The sequence below is a fragment of the Cetorhinus maximus genome, chromosome 17 (genome assembly GCF_964194155.1).
Source record: "Cetorhinus maximus chromosome 17, sCetMax3.hap1.1, whole genome shotgun sequence".
NCBI lineage: Eukaryota > Metazoa > Chordata > Chondrichthyes > Lamniformes > Cetorhinidae > Cetorhinus > Cetorhinus maximus.
Genome location: NC_135895.1, coordinates 39,334,085 through 39,356,260, shown reverse-complemented (window position 1 = coordinate 39,356,260; position 22,176 = coordinate 39,334,085). Strand labels below are relative to the sequence as shown.

At 41.4% G+C, this 22,176-nt stretch overlaps 1 protein-coding gene across 1 annotated transcript in view; it reads left to right on the top strand.

Moving 5' to 3' along the window:
* ccdc17 (coiled-coil domain containing 17) overlaps positions 1 to 22,176 on the top strand; it is a 73,119-nt gene that overhangs the window by 11,209 nt on the left and 39,734 nt on the right. Inside the window, exons 2-5 of the mRNA XM_078561907.1 lie at positions 1,349 to 1,507; positions 11,014 to 11,143; positions 20,008 to 20,161; positions 21,683 to 21,799. Of these exons, the coding sequence (XP_078418033.1) occupies positions 1,349 to 1,507; positions 11,014 to 11,143; positions 20,008 to 20,161; positions 21,683 to 21,799 (560 nt within the window). The remainder of the gene's footprint in view (positions 1 to 1,348; positions 1,508 to 11,013; positions 11,144 to 20,007; positions 20,162 to 21,682; positions 21,800 to 22,176) is intronic.

The window sequence follows — 22,176 nt, the reverse complement described above, 5'->3', positions numbered from 1 at the left end:
ACAAAAGGATCAAAGCAGTGTTGAAGGTGGTGATATTGTCTAAGAAAAGTGCTAATTAAGAATGGAAGACAGGACACTCAAGGACACTCACTCAACTCTAATCTACTTAATCAGCTCAGGGTTTGGAGCTATATGAACAGTTGTAGTTCTGTCAATTTAGAATCATAGAATAGTTACAGGGCCATTTGGCATGTTGTGTTCCTGCCAGTTCTTTGTTGAGATGCTCAGCTGCCTTTCCCCCATAGCCCTGCAAATTATTTTTCTCTTTATCCAATTACCATTTAAAAACCACATTCAGGCAGCATATTCCAGATTCTAATCACTTGCTGAACAAAGGTTTTTCATCGTGTGGTCTCTGGTTCTTTTGCTAATCATCTTAAATCGGTGAAATCGACCTTTCCACCAATGGGAACCATTTCTGCCCCATCTACTCTGTCCAGACCTCATGATTTTGAACACCTCTATCAAATCTCCTCTCAATTTTTCTGAGGAGGACAGCTCCAGCTTCACCAAACTATCCATGTGACTGAAGTCTCTCATCCTTTGTAAATCTTTTCTAAAGCCTGTAAAATTTTCAAAATTTGTGTAGGTGATGGAAATGCAGAAAGTTTACTTACTGAGATTTTTTCTGGTCTTATGTGTATCATGGGTATTATTCCAAAGAGTGATAACCTCAGTTTTTGCCTTTCTTCCTAGGTAAATTTGAGGTCACTTCAGATAGTTTCTCATGGATATAGTTTTTTTATTCATGGGATCCTGTGTCACTGGCATTTATTGCCCATCCCTAATTGCTCTTGAGAACTGAGTGGTTTGCTAGGGCATTGCATTTCAGAGTCAACTACATTGCTCAAGTTTCCTTCCCTAAAGGGTATTAGTGAACCAGATGGGTTTTCACAACAATAGTTTCACGGTCGTCATTGGATATTTTTATTGAATTTAAATTTCACCATCTGTGCTGGTGGGATTTGAACCCAGGTCCCCAGAGCATTACCCCAGGTCTCTAGATTACTAGTCCAGTAATAATACCACTACGCCATTGTCTCCCTGATACATATGGTAAAATGTTTTGAACCCTCATTTGGTGTTGGATTATAATCTCTTACTAGCTGGTTGAGAATCCATATACTTATCCAGATTCTCCCAGATTAAAGTATATTTACATTTCCTGCAAAGCAGTATGCTTAAAAATATTCTCTACAGATCACTTGTATTGATATATGCTAAATACTGAAGTACAATAATCCACTGCTGCAGATTAACAGTGGATGATTTGTTCATTTGGTGAGTATTCTGACCAACAAACAGGGAACATATAATTTGTTTTCTGATATGGATGCTTCATATCCAGGACAAGAAAAATAAGAGGGAAACGTTCCAACAGCAACAAGAGGAAGAGAAGCGCCTTTACATCAATTCACTTAATGCAAGAGAATGGAATCTCTTGAGGGGACAGCAACCCGAAATCCGTTTGCGTGACAGCCATGCCTATCAAAGGTTAACTGATGAGGTAAGGCATTTAATATGAATAAACAGGGAACAATATATTAATGGATGATGGGTGAAATGTGATTAAATAATTGCATGTACTGAAGCAGTCTGCACTATGGAGATTAGTGGTATGTTTACACAACCTGGAAGGTATGCTCCTATATCACTTCACCACTTTGGTCACTTCATTAATAATTTTGAAGCCTGGTCTTGTGAAATTCAAATAGCAAACAGGACTGTCTCCTCCGACTTTCTTCCAGTTAGCACATTTCCGGAGCAGTATAGTTGATCAATAAGTCTTTGTTTTGATGGGTTATGTGGATGAACCTGCAGCATTCTAATCCACCAGTGCACCTAATGAGTGGCCTTTCTCTTCTCTTAATTTATGTTGTTACTGCAACCAGAAGGAAATAGCCTGTTGTATTTTCTTTTGCTGTGCTGTGAGAGATCATTTCTTCTTGTGGTCTGATGGGGTTTCAATGTGCTATTTTAACTTGCATTTTTGTTACTAATACATCTGTTCACAACAAAACGTCCACCAGTAACATTGGAAAAAAATTAGTGGAAAATATAGCAATTGAGCAGTAAATTATCCCATTCTTGTAATTTCAAGTGTATGTCTTACTCTTAAGACATCTGTCTGAGCAATTCCTTCAAGTTTCTTTAAGGTTATTAGAGTTGTACAACTTCAGTCAATTCACTTGTATTATTTCATCATCAGAAATGGTGGTGTTGAAATCTTCTAAGTAAATTGGAAAAGATAATGCATTCTCAGGGGTATAGGTGATGAAAGTCGTCACTGTTGTGGTTTATGGTATTACAGCAATAATAATGTTATGACCTCTGATGAGACCAATAACCTTTTTTAAAAATACAAGTTTGAACTTTATTTCCTAGCTGAAAGAGTGACACAGCAAGATTTCACTTTTTAAAACTTTTAATGTAACAAATGACAAAAAGCATGATTGACTGAATATTTTTTTTGTACGCTACTTATACTTTAAACAACAGGCAGGAATGGCCCCTTTTGATACCCATCACATACTGCACTTGCCACAGAAATACAGGCTTTATAGCTAACATTCCACAGTTGCTTCCAGTTTCCCAGTAACTGTGAATGGCCATCTCCACGTACTTTCCCCAGCTTTTGGAGAGTTTCTTAAATCCACCGCCAGCAGTAAAGCTAGTTTTGATGATGATTCTTTCCCCGCCCTCCCCCCCCCACCCCCGGCCCTGCCAGGATGAAACTCCTGGAATCCTCATATGGCTGGCAGGATGCATCTCTTCGATTAGAGATCATTTCCCGCCCACATCCGGTTGTGGTAGCTCGCAAAGTCAAGCAGCATCTTCTCTCCGCTGACCACACAGAACTGCTGTCTGTCATATTCATTGATTTGTAGGGAAGCCTGTAACCTGATCTCAAAAATGGCTTCCTCTGCCCTCTTTCCCCATGTGAAACACAATAGCCTTATATCTAGATAGAAATGCTAATTAGCTCCTTGAAAGTCCAACTACCTTTCATCTTACAAGTAAATAGACAGTTTACAGCACAACTGTTTATAGCCCTATACCTTCAACACCTTTCTGGCACTTTGGGAGACGCAGGAGTCCACTCATTGTAAACTTGGAGACTGTTGCTATTGTCTCCAAGCATAAGTATCTTGCACCTATCTAATAAACAATCTAAACCTTTCTTTGATCTAACAATCAAACTACCCAGGTTTACTGTCAGGAAAACTTCAGAACAGGTCACATCATCCGCTTCATTTATCTTAAATTTAAAGATACAGTCTGAAAACATCATAATCTTATAAACCTGTATTTGTAACAATAATAGCAACTTCTATTTATATAGAAAAAATGATGGTAACAAAAGGGCAATCAAACTAAAATCAATGCTGAGCCAAAGATAGTGGTATATTGAGGGGCAGCTAAAAACTTAAAGCTGATGATGGAGAGGAAGAAGGTGGAGAGTTTTAGGAGGGAAATTTCAGAACTTAGGCAACAAAAGGTACCACCACCAATTGGTCCAAGAGAGTGGCAGAGAAAAGAATTACCTGAACCTGGAGATTATTTTATTATTTAATTATGCACTTAATGCATCTATAATTATTCATCCAGTGCCAGCCTAGGATAAATAGGAAATCACCAGGGACATTGTCTTTTGGTGAGTAATTCAAATTCCATATTTAGTACGTGATGTTTAAGGATTTCAGTTGGTATTCTAGAGATTGCATTGTATAACCGTGTATGTTTTTCTGTGAGAACTACAAATCGATGCCTTTTGATGCCACCCTTTTTTTATTCGTTCACAGGATGTGGGCGCCACTGGCCAGGGCAGCATTTATTGTCCATCCCAAATTGCCCTTGAGTTGGTGGTGGTGGTGATCCACCTTCCTGAACCGCAGTAGCCCCTGTGGTATAGGTACACCCGCAGTGTTGTTAGAAAGGGATTTTGACCCAGTGACAGAGAAAGAACGGCAATCTAGTTTCAAGTCAGGTTAGTGTGTCACTAAGAGGGAAACTTGCAGGTGGTGGTGTTCTTCTAGATCGTAGAGGTCACAAGTTTGGAATGTGTTGTCGAATATGAGTTGCTGCAATGCATCTTGTAGATGGTACACACTGCTGCCACTATGCATCAGAGGTGGAGGGAATGGATGTTTGAGGTAGGTTTGAGGATGGGGTGTCAATAAAATGGGCCTTTTTGTCCTGAATGAGCTTCTTGAATGTTGATGGAGCTCCACTTGTCCAGCGGAGAGTATTCCATGATTAGTAACTTGCAGATGGTGGACAGGTTTTGGGGAGTCGGGGTGAGTTACCCGCTGCAGAATTCCCAGCTGCTGACCTACACTTGTAACCACAGTATTTATATGGCTGCCTCTGGTCAATGGTGACCACCACCACCCGCTCCCCCCACCGCCCCCGCTCAACAAGGTGGTGATGGTGGGGGAATCAGCAATGGTAATGTCATTGAATGTCAAGGGGAAATAGTTGGATTCTCTCTTGTTTGAGATATGAACTAGGAGCAGGTGCAGGCCACTCCATCCTTCAAGCATGCTCCATCATTCAATAAGATCATGGCTGATCTGATTGTAACCTCCTGCTTAACCTTGATAATCTTTCACCCCCTTGTTAATCAGGAATCTATCTAGCTCTGCCTTAAAAAATATTCAAAGACCCTGCTTTCATCGCCTTTGAGGAGAGTTCCAAAAAAAATTCTCCTCATCTCTCTCTCAAATGAGTGACCCCTTATTTTTAAACTGTGACCCCTAGGTTTAGATTCTCCCACAAGGGGAAACATCCTCTCCATAACCACTCTGTCAAGACCTTTCAGGATCTTTAAGGTTTGAATCAAGTTGCCTCTTATTCTTCTAAACTCGTGGATACAAGCCTAATCTGTCCAACCTTTCCTCATAAGACAACCCACCCATTCCTGGTATTAGCCTGGTAAACCTTCTCTGAACTGCTTTTAACAAATTTATGTCTTCTCTTTACTAAGGAGACCAATAGTATTTCCTGGCACTTGTATGGCATGAATGTTACTTGCCTCTTATCAGCCCAAGCCTGAATGTTGTCCAGGACTTGCTGCGTAGGGGCGCGACTGCTTTGGTATCTGAGGAGCTGCGAATGGTGCTAAACATTTTGCAATCATCAGCGAACATACTCACTTCTGACCTTATGATGGAAGGAAGGTAATTGATGAAGCAGTGAAGATGGTTGGGCTTAGGACACTACCCTGAAGAACTCCTGCAGTGGTGTCCTTGAACTGAGATGATTGACCTCCAACAACCACAACCATTTTCCTTTGTGCTAGGTATGACTCCAACTAGAAGAGAGTTCTCCATCTGATTCCCATTGACTCCAGTTTTGCTAGGACTCCTTGATGCCACACTCGGTCAAATGCTGCCCTGATATCAAGGGCAGTCATTCTCACTTCACCTCTGGAGTTCAGTGCTTTGGTCGATGCTTGGACAAAGGCTGTAGTGAGGTCAGAAGCTGAGTGGCTCTGATGGAACCCGAACTGAGCGTCAGTGAGCAGGTTATTTCTGGCTAAGTGCTGTTTGATAGTACTGCCGATGACTGCTTCCATTACTTTGCTGATGATCAAGGGCAGACTGGTGGGGTGGTAATTGGCCAGGTTGGATTTGACCTTTTTACATACAGGACATACCTGGCAATTTTCCACATTGCCGGATAGATGCCAGTGTTGTAGTTGTGCTGGAACAGCTTGGATAAGGGTGCAGCTAGTTCTGGAGCCCAAGTTTTCAGTACCATTGCTGGAAGATTGTCAGGGCCCATAGCCTTGGCAGTATCCTGTGCCTTCAGCTGTTTCTTGATATTATGTGGAGTGAATAGAATTGGCTGAAGTCTGGCAACTGTGATGCTGTGACCTCAGGAGGAGGCCGAGATGGATCATCCACTCGGCACTTCTGGCTGAAGATTGTTGAAAATGCTTAAGCCTTGCCTTTTGCATTGATGTCCTGGGCTCCCCCATCATTGAGGATGGGGATGTTGTGGCACCTCTTCTACCAGTTAGTTGTTTAATTGTCCACTATCATTCACGACTGGATGTGGCAGGACTGCAGAGCTGATCTGTTGGTTATGGGATCACTTAGCTCTGTCTGTCACATGATGCTTTCATTGTTTGGCATGCAAGTAGTCCTATGTTGTAGCCTCACCAGGTTGACACCCCATTTTTAGATATGCCTGGTGCTGCTCCTGGCAAGCCATCCCGCGCTCTTCATTGAACCAGGGCTGATCCCCTGGTTTGATGGTAATGGTAGAGTGGGGGATATGCTGGGCCACAAATTTACAGATTGTGGTTGTACACAATTCTGCTGCTGCTGATCCACAGCACCTTATGGATCCCCAGTTTTGAGTTGCTTGATCTGTTTGAAATCTTTCCCATTTAGCACAATGGCCGTGCTGCACTACACGATGAAGGGTATCTTCAATGTGAAGGTGGGACTTCGCCTCCACAAGGACTGTGCGGTGAACACTCCTACCAATACTGTCAAGGACAAATGCATCTGTGTCAGATAGATTAAGGATGAAGTTAAAAAGGTTTTCCCCTCTTGTTGGTTCCCTCACCACTTGCCACGGACCCAGCCTAGCAGCCATGCCCTTTAGGATTTGGCCAGCTCAGCCAGTAGTGGTGCTACCGAGCCACTCTTGGTGATGAAAATTAAAGCCCCCCCCCCCCACCCAGAATACATTCTGTGCTCTTAGCACCCTTGGTGCTTCCTCCAAGTGCTGTTCAACATGGAGGAGCACTGATTCATCAGCTGAGGGGGATGGTTGGTTGTAATCAGTGGGAGGTTTTCTTACCCATGTTTGACCTGATGTCATGAGACTTCATGGGTTTTGGAGTCGATGTTGAGAACTCCCAGGGCAACTCCCTCCCGACCGTATACCGTGGATGGCAATGACGATTGTCTATTAGGTATGATTCCGTGAGTATGACTACGTTAGGCTGTTACTTGACTAGTCTGTGGGACAACTCTCCCAATTTTGGCATATGCCCTCAGATGTTAGTAAGGAGGACTTTGCAGGGTTGACAGGGCTGGGTTTACTGTTGTTGTTTCTTGTGCTTAGGTCGATGTCGGGTGGTCCGTCCAGTTTCATTCCTTTTTGTAGGCTTTGTAGCAGTTTGATACAGCTGCAGTTTGATACAACTGAGTGGTTTACTGGGCTATTTCAGAGTCAACCACATTGTTGTGTGTCTGGTAACATGTTTTTTTTTTGAAAAATATACTTTATTCATAAAATATCTGGAAGAACATTCCAAAACATTTCAAAATCGCCATCTCAAAAGTACATTCAGATTCAACTTTTACACATGGATCCCAAGGTGCATCAATACAATCAATGAATATTACAATCATTTCAATATGGTCAAAGCAGACAATGGTATTGGAGTTATCAACATACATCATGTTGCACTCTGAAGCGTTTCAATACAATTATAATACAATTAGTATTCACTGCATACATTCATTTTGAGCAGGCCTAACTGGGTAAGAATGGCAGATTTCCTTTAGTGACAATGGTTTCATGGCCACTATTATTGAGATTAGCTTTTTAATTCCAGATTTATTGACTGATTTTAAATTCCACCAGCTGATGGTGGGATTTGAACTCATGTTCCCAGAGCATTGGCGAGGGCCTCTGGATGACTAGTCTGGTGAAATTACCACAATGCTACTGCCTCCCCTTGCTAAATGTAAATAAAATAGGTATCATGCAAATTTTTGTACTCAACTCTTTAATAGAAGTAAATGAATACCAAAATGATTTCATGATTACAGTTTGCTACTGTTCACAAGTGAAATCTGACACGGTATGGCAATATTTCATGGACTCATGTGCAAATTTTTAAGTTTTGTACTTAAATTGAGGAATTTTTCACAAGTGGACTTAGTGGAACCCAAGATGTTAAATTTAAATTCTATGCGCTGAGAATTTATAGCTCAGTATTTTGAAATTCCATTAAATGGTAATGAATGCAGCATGCTTTAATCTATTGGAATTTTATATGAGAGTGAATGAGACATGCTTTGATGGCATGGCAAATAGCACCTTGGAACTTCGTGGTGTAGACGTTGGTTTCACATAGGGAGAAGTTTAGGGGGGAGTCATTGCCCCAAAAGTGTGGGGGGGTGCATTACTATTGAAACCCCTGCAGAAAATCATTTTTTGTATGGTAATTTCTTATAAAATACTGGATCAGTGTAATTCCAAACAATCCTTTTCAACTGGATCAGTCAACAATACGACCAAAAGATACAGAAGCTTAAACTTCATCCAGAATTAAAACATACTATCACCACGCTCGTTCCCTTGATCACTGTGAGTTTATTCATTGCATAGCTTAATCTAGCAAAGAAGGAAAGACAGGCTTAATTGTTATTTTGTGCTGAATTAGCTGATCTCTGTTAGGCAGGTGGTAGCTATGTCGGGAAGGAATAAATTCCTTGCTTATTTTTATGTACTTTTAGTTTCACGAACTGAGGATGTCGATTGAAGAAAACCTGCCCACATATAAATCCTGGCAAGTAGGGGTATGTGAAAGTTTATGATTTAACTGGTTAGTTACTTAGTAAATGTACATTACCACAATTATATAGTTGCGATTTTAACTAGCATTTCTTTTTGCCTGCAGTTAAAACACTGCCTCCAAAGAGACTGCATTTTTCTTGTGTTTGCATGTGCATAACATGAACCATAGAAGTTTTCCCCAAGGAAGAGAGAATTTGTCCCATTGCTGGCTCTTGGAACAATCCAAAACTAATCCCACTGCAGTTCTTTCAATCCCATGTCCATGTATCTTCCTCCGCTTGAAATATTTATCCACTTATCCATTAAAAATGCAATGGTATTTACATAATTTGCTCCATGTGTTAAGTCTAACAGATCTCTGCATTAAGAAGTTGCACTTATCATTTTATTTATTCTCTTTGAGATAATTTTGAATTAATAACTGCTCACAGCCAAAGGAAATAGTCTTTCCCTGTTCACCACGACAAATAGCTAGGCCTGAACTTTAGGTAACAACAAGGTATGGTATTTTCTTCAATTGTTTTTTTAAGAAAAACTCATAACTTTGATGATGAATGTAAGACATTTTCTAAATGTGTATAGTAAATCTTGAAAACGTGAGTGAGGATTCCAAGAGTTCCGCACAAATAAATGTAATGCCAAGTGACAAATCCATTACAATGGGTCATCAGCTAGTATGATATGACATGCCAAGCAACACACTCAGTAATCCTTATGTTAACATTCAATTAAAAATTGCCTGTTGGGACCTCTCAGTAACCAGTCAATTGGAAAAAAATCAAAGCATTGTGCAGTAAAATAATTAAAATCCTTATTGGTGAAATAAAGCTGGCCAATTGATATCACATCTTATAAAGTCAGTCACTGAAACAAGTTTAGATATCCCAGTAGCTGAACAACAGAAGATTTATGAAAGAATTTTGGCAAAAGCAGCAAAATTGAGTGATAAATGAGCTGGCAAGAGGCAAAAACACGTGCCCTAAGCTGAATAGAAATCGGCAACAACTTCCATTCTCCCCCACCCCACCACCACCTCACCACTACCACCACAAGCAGAAATCCTGTCATAAATCTCATTCTCTTCACCATCATGCTGAAATCAGGACACTTCCACCACTGAACGCAGAAACCGGATTACAGAGATTCAGACTGGCAGTTGAGGGAAAGGTGGACTCAATACCATAAAATACATTCAAGGACCTTGGAGAAGAAAGGGATGTTGTCAAAGGTGCAATACTTAGCAAAGTCAGTCAAGGGAGGCATGTGGGAGGCATTTTGAGGAAAGAGTTCTGAAAAGATGTCACAACTCGAGCAGAGATGAAGCAGAGCTAGGAAACCAATATCAGCTAGCTTGAGGCTAGGAAGGGAAGTTGAGCACTCAGCAGTTTAGTGAAAATGGAGTCAAGGGGGGTTTCTCATGAACGAGATGAGTTTGGAGAAGGCATGAAGGGAAGTAGAGAAACTAAAGAAAGACACAGGATGAGGGCTAGGGCAAGGGGAGCAGAAAGGGGAGTTGGGGAGTTGACTTGATAATCAAGAAGACGGGAGAATCAATGTAAATAGTCTTCATCTTCATGACAAAAAAGGCAAACTTCCCTTGCAGCTATTTGAGGTGAGGGTGGAGGGAACAGGGGGTGTTTGATGAGCCAGTTGCTGGTGAAGAAAGAACCTTGGGATTATTTTTGACGTACAGCAGATCTCCCTGTATTTATTTTTTTGCTGAGTCCCCAGATTTGTACTCCCTCTTCAGAAATAGTTATGGTGAAAATATCCTTAGCCAGCAGTGTGAAACAATAGCAAATATGTGAATTCCCACTGTTTTCTAAAGAAGTGAAACTTGAACCTATCACAGCTGCTTTTGGTGCAAAGTAACCAATTACTGCACGTCAGAAGGAGCTTTTTGGTTCTCTGTTCCTAGAAATCAGCAGGAATTTAAAGACCCCATGCTGTACTCAGATCGTACTATCAAATGCCGTATTGATGTAAATTTTTCTTTGAATTTGAAATTAATTTTTTTTCGATTAAGCTCAAATTTAAATAAATGAAGACTTTTAAAGCACTTATCGGGGTCTCTGTATTAATGGCTCTCCTTGGCCAGGCTCCTCCTCTTGCTCTGTCTTTGATGTCTTTAGGAGGTTTCAGGGGTGGTGTTGAACGCCCCTTTCATCCCCATACCCCCCAAATTTGACAACCTCCGATCTACTGGATGATTCTGAAGCAGTGAGTGGTTTATCTAACATTAGAGAATTAATATCTATGGTGCACTTACAACTTTATACTTGAGTGTAAAGAGCCACCCAGGAGAAAATGGCCTTGAAAATTGTGTGTAACAAATCATGATAGTATGAATCTAAGAAAAAATACATTATTGATTTTCAAAGCCAGTTGGGCTCACCTCTGAAAATCACTTCTTAAAATTGTATCAATACTTGTAACACTAAGTTTAAAATCATCATTGTTGAACAGCACGAGATAAACCCCCGAATCCAGAGGGACTGGGAACACCAGGAACGGATGCGAGAAATAGCAGAGGTGCATGGTCGACAGCTGGCAGATATTCAAGCTCGAAACAGGGATTTGGAGCAGCAAAGAGATGGTAGGGAGCTTTATAACTACCTGTTTTCTGTTGTAGAGTGGTAGAGACTTTGCCTTTAATAAAATGTGTGTTATGTCATCAGTTACTTGAGAGACATACGAGCATACGGAATTAGGAACAGGATAGGCCATTTGGCCCCTTGAATCTGCTCTGCCATTCAGCAAAGTGACATAGATAGGTTAAGTGAATGGGCAAAGATCTGGCAAATGGAGTGTAATGTGGGCAAATGTGAAATTTTTCATTTTGGCAGGAAGAATAAAAAAGAAGCCTATTATCTAAATGGTGATAGATTGCATTGCTCTGAGGTTTAGAGGGACCTGGGTGTCTTAGTGCATGAATCACAAAAGGCTAGTATGCAGGTATAGCAAGTAATTCAGAAAGCTAATAGAATGTTATTATTTATTATGAGGGGAATTTATGACAAAAATAGGAGATCACGCTTCAGTTATGCAGGGCACTGGTGAGACCACATCTGGAGTACTGTGTACAGTATTGGTCTCCTTATTTAAGGAAGGATGTAAATGCGTTTGAAGCAGTTCAGAGAAGGTTTACTAAACTGATACCAGGAATGGGCGGGTAGTCTTATGAGGGAAGGTTGAACAGGCTAGGCTTGTACATACCGAAGCTTAGAAGAGTAAGAGGCGACTTGATTGAAACCTTTAATATCCTGAGGGGTCTTGACAGGATGGATGTGGCGACGAATTTTCATCTTGTGGGAGAATCTGGAACTAGGAGTCACGGTTTAAAAGTAAGGAGTCGCCCATTTAAGACAGGTGAGAGAAATGTTTTTCCCCGAGGGTCATGAGTCTTTGGAACTATCTTCCTCAAAAGGCGGTGGAAGCAGGGTCTTTGAATGTTTTCAAGGCAGAGCTAGATAGATTCTTGATAAACAGGGGGTAATAGGTTATTGGGGTAGGTTGGTATGTAGAGCGGTGTTTACAATCAGATCAGCCATGACCTTATTGAATGGCAGAGCAGGCTTGAGGGGCCGAGTGATCTACTCCTCCTAATTCATATGTTGATATAAGATCATGGCTGATCTGATTGTAACCTCATCTCCACATTCCTACCTATCCCTGCTAACCTTTTGCCCCTTTGTTTATCAAGAATCTATCTACCTCTGCCTTTAAATATTCAAAGATTCTGCTTCCACTGCCTTTTGAGGAAACAGTTCCACAATTATCCTATTCACAAAGGTAGTGTTTAATTAATATCCTACTATAGGTTGGAGTTTCAATCTTGGACTGGGCTAATAATGCGGGTGAGTTTTGATGTGTAAAATGACATGTTAAATATTGTGCTTGTCATGAAACATCTTGCCTCAAGCAAAGTGAAGGCGGCCCAGCTCATCCTCCATAAACTGCTGTTGCTGGATTGTGTGAAAACTCAATCAAGACAGGTAAGTTCTTTAATAAAGTTGGGGGGAGAATTGCCTCAGTAGTTTAGGGCAACTGAAGTAGAGCAGTATGGAAGGAAGGTGATAGCTATAAAACAGAGAGAAAGATAAATTTTAACTATGATATGTTAAACCTTGCATATGTTGTGCACTTTCTGTATGTCATTTTATCCAATCACGTTTGATTTCTATTAACACTGACAACGTGACACAAATATTAAAATATATGGCATTGTTTAGCAGTTACAATTTTTAATGTCACGCATTTTAGGCTTCGACTGTAGGTGCCACTGTTACGTTTCTCAGTTGCATTTCACAGGTCGACATGCCATTTTCATTTTTTTTTGAAAGATAATTTTTTTTACCTTTTCAGGTTTAACATGGTTCTCCAGCCAGCCCTTTTCTGCAGTTTACTCACATCTCAATTACCCAATTTATTGGTAATAAAGGTCTGAAAGCCCTAGCACTCAGATCTGTGCAATCATTTGAGGCTACTTGATTGAGATTTAGGGTTTGTTCCATCTAACAGGGTGAGGTACAATGGCATAACCTTAATGATTTATACTAGACAAGTATATATTAACTTATTAATATCTATAGCAAACTAAATAAATAGCAAGATCAATGAAATGAGACAAGATTATAACTTCTTAAACTTAACTGTGAATGGCACAACAAAATTTGCCAAAAGCATGGTGTATATGGTCAAGGGGGAGGGGCTCAACAGAGTATCTGAAACACCCCCATGAGCAATCTCACATGAAAGCTGCTGATATAAAGTAAAAACTATTTAATCTGTGCATACTCCCTGTGAAGTTGCACTTTTATCGCAGTTACCTCGGTTACACTGTCCACTATGATTAAGCTTTGCTAAGAGTCCTCCAAGGTAAGTGATGGCGTTGTTTACTTGCTTGGTTGCATCTCCATTTCCAAGTCCCTAAAATTGTCCCAATGGACAATGTTGCTTTCCTCTCCTCACTGTTTTCTCCTGCTGCTCCTTTCACTTTCCTGCTGAAGCCACTTCTATCAGTTTTGGGGTTTAACACAACTGAGAGATTGTTCTACTGTAGAGTTGCTGAGGCTTGGCAGCTCTGCAGAGGGGAAAAGCTGAGATTTGGCAGAATTATGGAGGGGTGCAGAGCGAGTTTAAATCATGAATAAAGGAGAGTCATTAATAAATCCAATCGGGAATTCTGGGGAGACTTCTTTACTCAAAGAATGGTTAGAATGTGGGGAGAGCTACCACAAGGTACATTTAAAAGGTTGTTACGACCGGATGAGGGGGAGTGAACTGGCTTCCCTTTATTCATCCCCCTCAGTTGGTAGCAACAAAAGTTGAAAGATGTCTTTTCTTCGTAGATGCCTTTTCCAGTCCAAATGTATTTACTTTTCAATGAGGAGCCTCTAAAACCAGGTTTTCTTGAGTCAAAGAAAGAGTAAGTTTATTAGTTGCTAAACCTGGGAAAAAATAATAAAAGCCACAACAACACATACACATAGACCTCAGAAGAAAAGTTAGAGTCCAAAAACAAAAGTTAATTGACTATAGGGTTAAGTCCTTTGCTTGTCGTTGAAGCGTAGGATTTTTGAACATTGTGGCAGTTTGACTTAGCTGGCTTCCTTTAGCCTTGGAGTTGCATTGAAGTTCAAGTAACTGAACCTTGCTGGATTTAATTTTAGCTTCACAGAGAGAGAGATTCCTTACTGCTCCCTTCAGCAGTGTTTCCAATAACTTTGGTTTCTCTCTCCATTTCTGGCTTAGAAAAAACAGTTCATAAATCTCCTGTCTGTATATTCCAAGAAAGAATTCAACTAACATGTCTTGTAGTTGTTGTTGTCGCACAAGTAATTGCATTTTTGATCTTTCATCTCAGAAATTTTTGACACATTTCGAGATAGTAGAAACCAACAGGAGATGAGGTTATTTTGTCCTCCAAAGGATGCTTTGAGTATCTGTTGGGTATCGGGCTGGTTAGCAGTTCATTGTCTTGACAGAATTACAGTTGATTAAAGTCCAGCACTTTGCCTTTTTAATGCCTTCTTTTCAAGAGTCCCTTTTGAAGTGAAATTTGACACCCCCATGTGTGGAATTCCATGAGCAGCATGTCAGTAGTGCAATCTATATAGTAACTTTCCAGAAAAGGTCAACTTACAATTCCAGACATCAGGTGACTTATGGCAGCCATTTTTGGTTGGCATCTTCTCTTGTATTTTAAGAAAAATAGGTCCTCTTTAAACAGTTCAATATATCTTTGGTTAGCTGGTGAAGGTACAGGTAGATCTCACTCAGTCATAATTTCCCATTGTTGTAATAAGGTATATTTAACACCTCTAGTTTATAACACTTTGGGCATGTGAACATATGCAGATTTCAGCACTTGATTGGTTAAAATGTCATATTCAGGGCAGAATTTTGCTCTAGGTTGGTGGGCGGGCAGCCGAACTCTGCTGCCGAAGTGGGCCCCGCCGCCATTTTAAGTGGTCAGGCTGCCCGACAGGAAGCGCTATGCGCTTCCTGTGCGGGAGGGGAGGGATTCCCATCTGTCAAAGTGCGTTCCTTCGTGCATGCAGATAAGTGCTGTCTCAGGGAGATCAGTGAAAGTTTTACAAACTTAAAAAATAGAACAAAAAATTATTAACATGTCCCCCTCATGTGACAATGTCACATGAGATGCGACATGTTAATAAATATCACATAAAATTTATTAAACATTTTTAAAGCGGACATGAAACCTCATCCCGCCAGTGGATGAGGTTTTATGTTTTTTCTATTGCCCACTGGGGCTCCTGGCCTGCCCGCCAACCTTGAGGTTGGATGGGCAGGGCCTTTAACTACCATAATTATCCTGTTAGTGGCCTTAATTGGCCATTGACAGGTTGGCGTGCGGACAGCTGATTTTGATGTCAGCCCGCCTTCCTCGATATTTAAATGGACCGGGATGACACCGGGGTTCCTCCTGCTAATGTTGAAAATCAAGTACAGGCAGTCCTCGGACTTATGACACAACTGGTTCCTGAAAACCGCGTTGTAAGTCGAAACGTCATAAGTTGGAACCGTTTTTCCCATCGGAACATTTTATAAATGAGGGATTGGTTCATGAACTAAGGCCCGATACCCAATTTACTAGTTACCATTTCTCCTTTCCGACTTTGTCTCAGCAGTTTATGTTTGATATTTTTGTTAATGATTTCACACATTTTACCCTGTTTTTGGGATTTTTATAGGGTGATGAGGTCTTTCTGGGCTTATTCTCTGAATGTTTTTATGAACGGGAATCCATCTCCCTGACCCTGGGGAGCATCGTTCCCACAAAGGGCGACCTCCATCCCTGTATGTTTTACTACTCCGACTTGGTGAATTCAGACCTCTCATGAACGGCTGCCCAAGATCCGGCCGACTCGGCTTTGGCAGCATTGGACAACGCTTGGGCCCAGCTAGGGCCAATAGGTTGCACGGAACCAGTCAGATGCGGCGTTCCGAGATGATTGGCGTCAGACTGCAGGCTCCAGATTCCCATTGCAATCAATGGGAGAGCTGTCAGCAGGGCAAGGCCACATTTTCATTGACAAATCACGACCTCATTCCCTGCAGGTTTTAAACATTCGTCCCAGTGCATTTAGACCTCTGCCAGAAACTGACTTGCTTTTGGGGCTTGTATGGTATTGTAAAGTCAAAACTGACATTGTAACATCGAAACAGGGTGTCAATTTATAAACATTGTAAGTGCCATTCGTTGAGGACTGCCTGTGGTTGAAGTTAAAATCTGAAAGAAATATTAATGCATTAGACATACACATATTACATAGATCTACAACACAGAGACAGAATACAACAAAAACAAAAATAGCTGGAAAGCTCAGCAGGTCTGACCGCATCTGCGGAGAGGAACACAGTTAACGTTTCGAGTCCAGTTGACTCTTCATCAGAACTAAAGAAATACAGAAATGTGGTGAAATATAAACTGGTAGAGGGGGGTGGGACAGGTAGAGATGGATAGAGGGCCAGTGATAGGTGGAGGCAAAGAAGAGATTGCCAAAGATGTCGTAGACAAAAGGACAAAGGGGTGTTGAGGCCGGTGTTATTATCTAAGGAATGTGCTAATGGTGACATTAAGGGTAGAAAGCAGGGCAAACAAGTAGCAGATGGCCCTAGTGGGGGTGGGGTGGGGGGAGGGAGGGATCGAAATGGGCTAAAAGATGGAGATAAAATGATAGAAATCCCCATCCACCACTACTCTCCTCCGTCTGGCTGAACTTGTTCTCTCACTGAACAATTTCTTCTTAAACTCGTCTCACTTCCTCCAAATAAAAGGTGTGGCTATGGGTACCCGCATGGGCCCCAGTTATGCCTGCCTCTCTATGGGGTATGTGGAACATTCCTTGTTCCAGTCCTACTCCGGCCCCCTCCCACAACTCTTTCTCCAGTACATCGATGATTACTTCGGTGCGGCTTCATGCTCTCGTTTGGACCTGGAAAAATTTATTAATTTTGCTTCCAATTTCCACCCCTCCATCATTTTCACATGGTCCATCACTGACACTTCCTTCCCTTCCTTGACCTCTCTGTCTCAATTTCTGGTGATAGACTGTCCACCAATATTCATTACAAGCCTACCGACTCACAGCTACCTCGACTACAGCTCCTCACACCCCGTTTCCTGTAAGGACTCCATCCCATTCTCTCAGTTCCTTCGCCTCTGTCGCATCTGTTCTGATGATGCCACTTTCCAAAACAGTTCCTCTGACATGTCTTCCTTCTTTCTTAACCGAGGTTTTCCACCCACAGTGGTTGACAGGGCCCTCAACCGTGTCCGGCCCATCTCCTGCGCATCTGCCCTCACACCTTCCTCTCCCTTAGGACTACCTGTGGTTGAAGTTAAAATCTGAAAGAAATATTAATGCATTAGACATACACATATTACATAGATCTACAACACAGAGACAGATTACAACAAAAACAAAAATAGCTGGAAAGCTCAGCAGGTCTGACAGCATCTGTGGAGAGTGGGTGGAAAACCTCGGTTTAGGAAGAAGGAAGACATGTCAGAGGAACTGTTTTGGAAAGTGGCATCATCAGAACAGATGCGACGGAGGCGAAGGAACTGAGAGAATGGGATGGAGTCCTTACAGGAAGCGGGGTGTGAGGAGCTGTAGTCGAGGTAGTTGTGGGAGTCGGTAGGCTTGTAATGAATATTGGTGGACAGTCTATCATCAGAAATTGAGACAGAGAGGTCAAGGAAAGGGAGGGAAGTGTCAGTCCCAAAACCATGATAGGGTCCCCCTTGTCTTCACTTATCACCCACCAGCCTCCGCATTCAAAGGATCATCCTCCGCCGTTTCTGCCAACTCCAGCATCTTCCCTTCACCACCCCCCGCCCCGGCGGCATTCCGCAGGGATTGTTCCCTCCGGTCCACTCCTCCATCACCCCCTACACCTCAACCCCCTCCCACGGCACCTTCCCATGTAACTGCAGAAGGTGTTACACCTGCCCCTTTACTTCCCCCCTCCTCATTGTCCAAGGGCCCAAACACTCCTTTCAAGTGAAGCAGCACTTCACTTGCACTTCCCTCAATTTAGTCTACTGCATTCGCTGCTCCCAATGTGGTCTCCTCTACATTGGAGAGACCAAATGCAGACTGGGTGACCGCTTTGTGGAACACCTTCTGTCTGTCCACAAGCATGATCCAGACCTCCCTGTCGCTTGCCTTTTCAACACACCACCCTGCTCTCAAGCCCACATGTCCGTCCTTGGCCTGCTGCAATGTGCATTGTTCCAGCGAAGCTCAATGCAAACTGGAGGAACAGCACCTCATTTTCTGACTAGGCACTCTATAGCCTTCCGGACTTAATATTGAGTTCAACAATTTCAGATCATGAACTCTCTCCTCCAACCCCACCCCCTTTCCGATCCCCCTTTTTTCCAATAATTTATATTTTTAAAATATATTTTTCTTTTCCCACCTATTTTTAAATCTAACGTTTTATCTCCACCTTTTAGCCCATTTCGATCCCTTCCCCCCGATCCCACCCTCGCTAGGGCCATCTGCCACTTGTTTGTCCTATTTTCTACCCTTAATGTCACCATTAGCACATTCTTTAGATAATATCACCACCGTCAACACCCCTTTGTCCTTTTATCTATGACATCTTTGGCAATCTCTTCTTTGCCTCCACCTATTACTGATCCTCTATCCATCTCTACCTGTCCCAACCCCCTCTACCAGTTTATATTTCACCACATTTCTATATTTCTTTAGTTCTGATGAAGAGTCTTCCGGACTCGAAACGTTAACTGTGTTCCTCTCCGCAGATGCTGTCAGACCTGCTGAGTTTTTCCAGGTATTTTTGTTTTTGTTTCAGATTTCCAGCATCCGCAGTATTTTGCTTTTATTTTAACAGAGACAGACTATTCAGCCCAACTGATCTATGTTGGTGTTTAGACTCCAAGAGCCTCCTATCACTCTAATTATATCTTCTGACACTGCCCCAGTATCTCTTTATTCCCTTTTCCCTCATTTATGCGAACCCCTTCTCTCATGTATGTATACATGCACCACAGGTACTCAATGTAATGCCAATAATGTATAGACATCCAGGCCACAATAGTACCATGGTGTGAGAGGGCCTTGAGGGTGGGGAACAGCTGTGGTTTAAAATGTTGTGCACTCACTCATGCTGTTTTTAAAGCAGCGAGTTTTGTGGCATCTGACTTTCCTATCATGGGTATAGATAGGACACTTGATTAACTAAGTGCAGTTGGGCACCTGATTTGCAATTACCTGCTGCTACATTGAAAAGGAGATGGGAGCTGCCAGCTCCACAAGTTTAAGTGACTTTGCCTCCTCTCTTTGTGTGTCAGGAGGAACAAAGAGGCCTTTGGCCTCCCCTGCTTTAATCACTGGCCTCCCTGCAGTGTACCTCCAGCCTCAGTGCTCTCTCTACCTCACTGCTCCACACCCAGCCCTGATGTTCCTCCCCTGTACCATGTCCAAAGTTGGCAGGCAACCGGGTTGCTTCCAGGTGGGCAACAGATCCAAAAACTGATGGAAGTTCAGCTGTTAAGTTTGATTTAACCTCTGCACCGTCCACCATTTTCAGCCTCTCTCCTCCTCTCCATGAATATCAGGGCCATCATTTCCAAAGCAGAGATTCTGTTCCTGGTGCAGAGTTTTATTCAACAGAAACGTGGAATGGAGAATAGGGCCTGGTGGTCAGAACATCCAATTTACAGGACTGCTGATTTTAATAGTTTAAAAAAACATGGAGTACAGTGAATTAAGCCTGTTCATGTCTGGCCTGATTCTCCAATTTTTGCAACTAGTAAATAAGGCCCTGCATCAAGAACAGAGTCTTGCAACTTTGGGGCTAAAATGCAGTTTACTGATGATGTCTGGGATGGATTGTTCCATGTTTTTAGACAGCCATTCAAAATTTTAAGGATCATTGGACTTCATTATTTTTTATAAGAAATTCGTCAGCGTCTAGAGGAGCTTTCGTCCAAAGAGCATTTCACAGCCCATATTGAGCAGATGCTGCTGGAACTTAAGGCACAAGAGGAGAAGAATCAATGTGCCTTAAGTGCACTCCAAGAGAAAATCGAACTGCTGCAGATGGAATCCATGTACGTATACAAATATACAAAACAAATAGAAGAGTGGGACATTTGTAACAAACCGACCAGAAGACACCACAATGTAAACTTAAAAGAATGCTCTCTGGAGGGCTTTATATTTTCATTCATAGGATGTGGAGTGACATGTCAGCATTTGTTGCCCTTGAGTGGATTGTTAGGCCATTTCACAGGACAGTTAAAAGTCAAACCACAGTGTTGTGCGTCTGGAGTCACATTATGGGTCAGACCAGGTTAGGACAGCAGATTCCCTCCTCTAAAAGGCATTAATGAACCAGGTGGGTTTTTACAACAATCCAGTATTTTTAAGGCCATCTTTACTGATACTAGCTTTTTATTCCCAATTTATTTAATTGAATTTAAATTCCCCAGCTGCCCTGGGTGGGATTTGAAATCATGTATCTGATTCATTAGTCTAGGCATCTTTAGTACTAATCTCGCAAGTTAACTACAATGCCACTATACCCATGAAAATGTAACCATACCTTGGTTGTCAGCGGGAAGGGCAGCATATATAACTAAAATATGAACTTTTTATTCTGTTTCCCTCATCGATTAATTGGTTGAATTTTTTTAAGCTAACTGGTACACATCAATGATTAGTTGTCACAGCGCTGTAACATCCTGCTCCCGTAACTCAATGTTGATTTTAGAATTTTGCGTGTCTCCTTTGTGTATAGTACTTTGCAAATATTCCATGCGCTAGTGTGACTTTGAATGCAACTGTTTGACTACAGCTTAGTAGTTTTTACATCTGAAAATTAAAGCAACAACAAATTACATTTACAAATTGATCCAATGACAACAAGCTGAAGCTGGAAGATATACTTGTATCAGAGATTTTATCACATTAGTGTTGGAATGCCACTTTGTGTTGTGCCAGAATAAATACTGTCGCACCCGATGCACAGCCTCAGCACATGCGAATGCTGCAACTTCATTGTGACCCAATTACATTGATAAGTGTACAGCATTAGAAGGTGACAACTTGCTTCACATTGCTATACAGAAGTATTGTGATTGCTTTATAATGCAGCCTAATGACTCAGATAATTGTAATCCCCAGCTGATTTTCAAAAAGAGAAAATTTCTTTCAGTATTTTTAATACAGCTGTCAGCAAAAATATTTCCTGTGTTTTGGATCAATGGCTTATAATGTAATTTTGTGGTCATTTTGTGGATTTCAGATATTTTTCCTGATAACCTAGTTTGATAGCCAGATTTCATTTTCTACATTAGGAGTTAAGTTAGAAAGCCAGTCATGGCTACATCCAGACTCTGAAACTCTGAGTAGCCTAGCACCATAGCTGTTAAGATGTTTGGTTGGGAAAAAGATGAGTAGGAAGCTGAAAATGTAAAATTTCATATTTCAGGCAAGGGAGGTTTATGCTATGTAATTTGATTGCTGAGTTTATCAGTCGAACCATCATTATTTTGACAAGAATACAACGCATTACAATTCTGTGTTGTAGATTCTATATAATTCTACTGACTTGTGTGTCCTTATCCCAGTGTCAAACAGGATGCAGTCAAAGTTACAGACAATTCTCCTGCAGTGAAAAGGGAAGAGAAAATGCCACTTACTTTTGTATCGTTTGCTGGTGGTGACAGCCTATCCACTGAAATAGGGTGAGCAGAACATATTTTTAAAATATAAATAGAATGCCATCACCCACTGGTAAAGGACCAAATTGTGTCCATCCTGAATCTAATTCAGATTTCTATTATACATTTTTGCATGTGTTTCACCTAGCCATTCTTTGAATGACTTTTTTTTAAGTCATAGCTTGAGTTATGATTTAACATCACATCTGATCAGAAGTATTGATCAGAATTGCGATAAATCCTGCAATTTCTAATCTTAAAGTAGCAGTTTGTGCTTTCACCTTTTGGCTAGTTTAATCTACTTGTATTATCACATGTGCCTGTCAGCATTTTGAAGACCTCAGTCTCTAACTTTTTTTAAAGTTAACTAGAAGTAACTATCATTCTTAAGAATTTTGAAT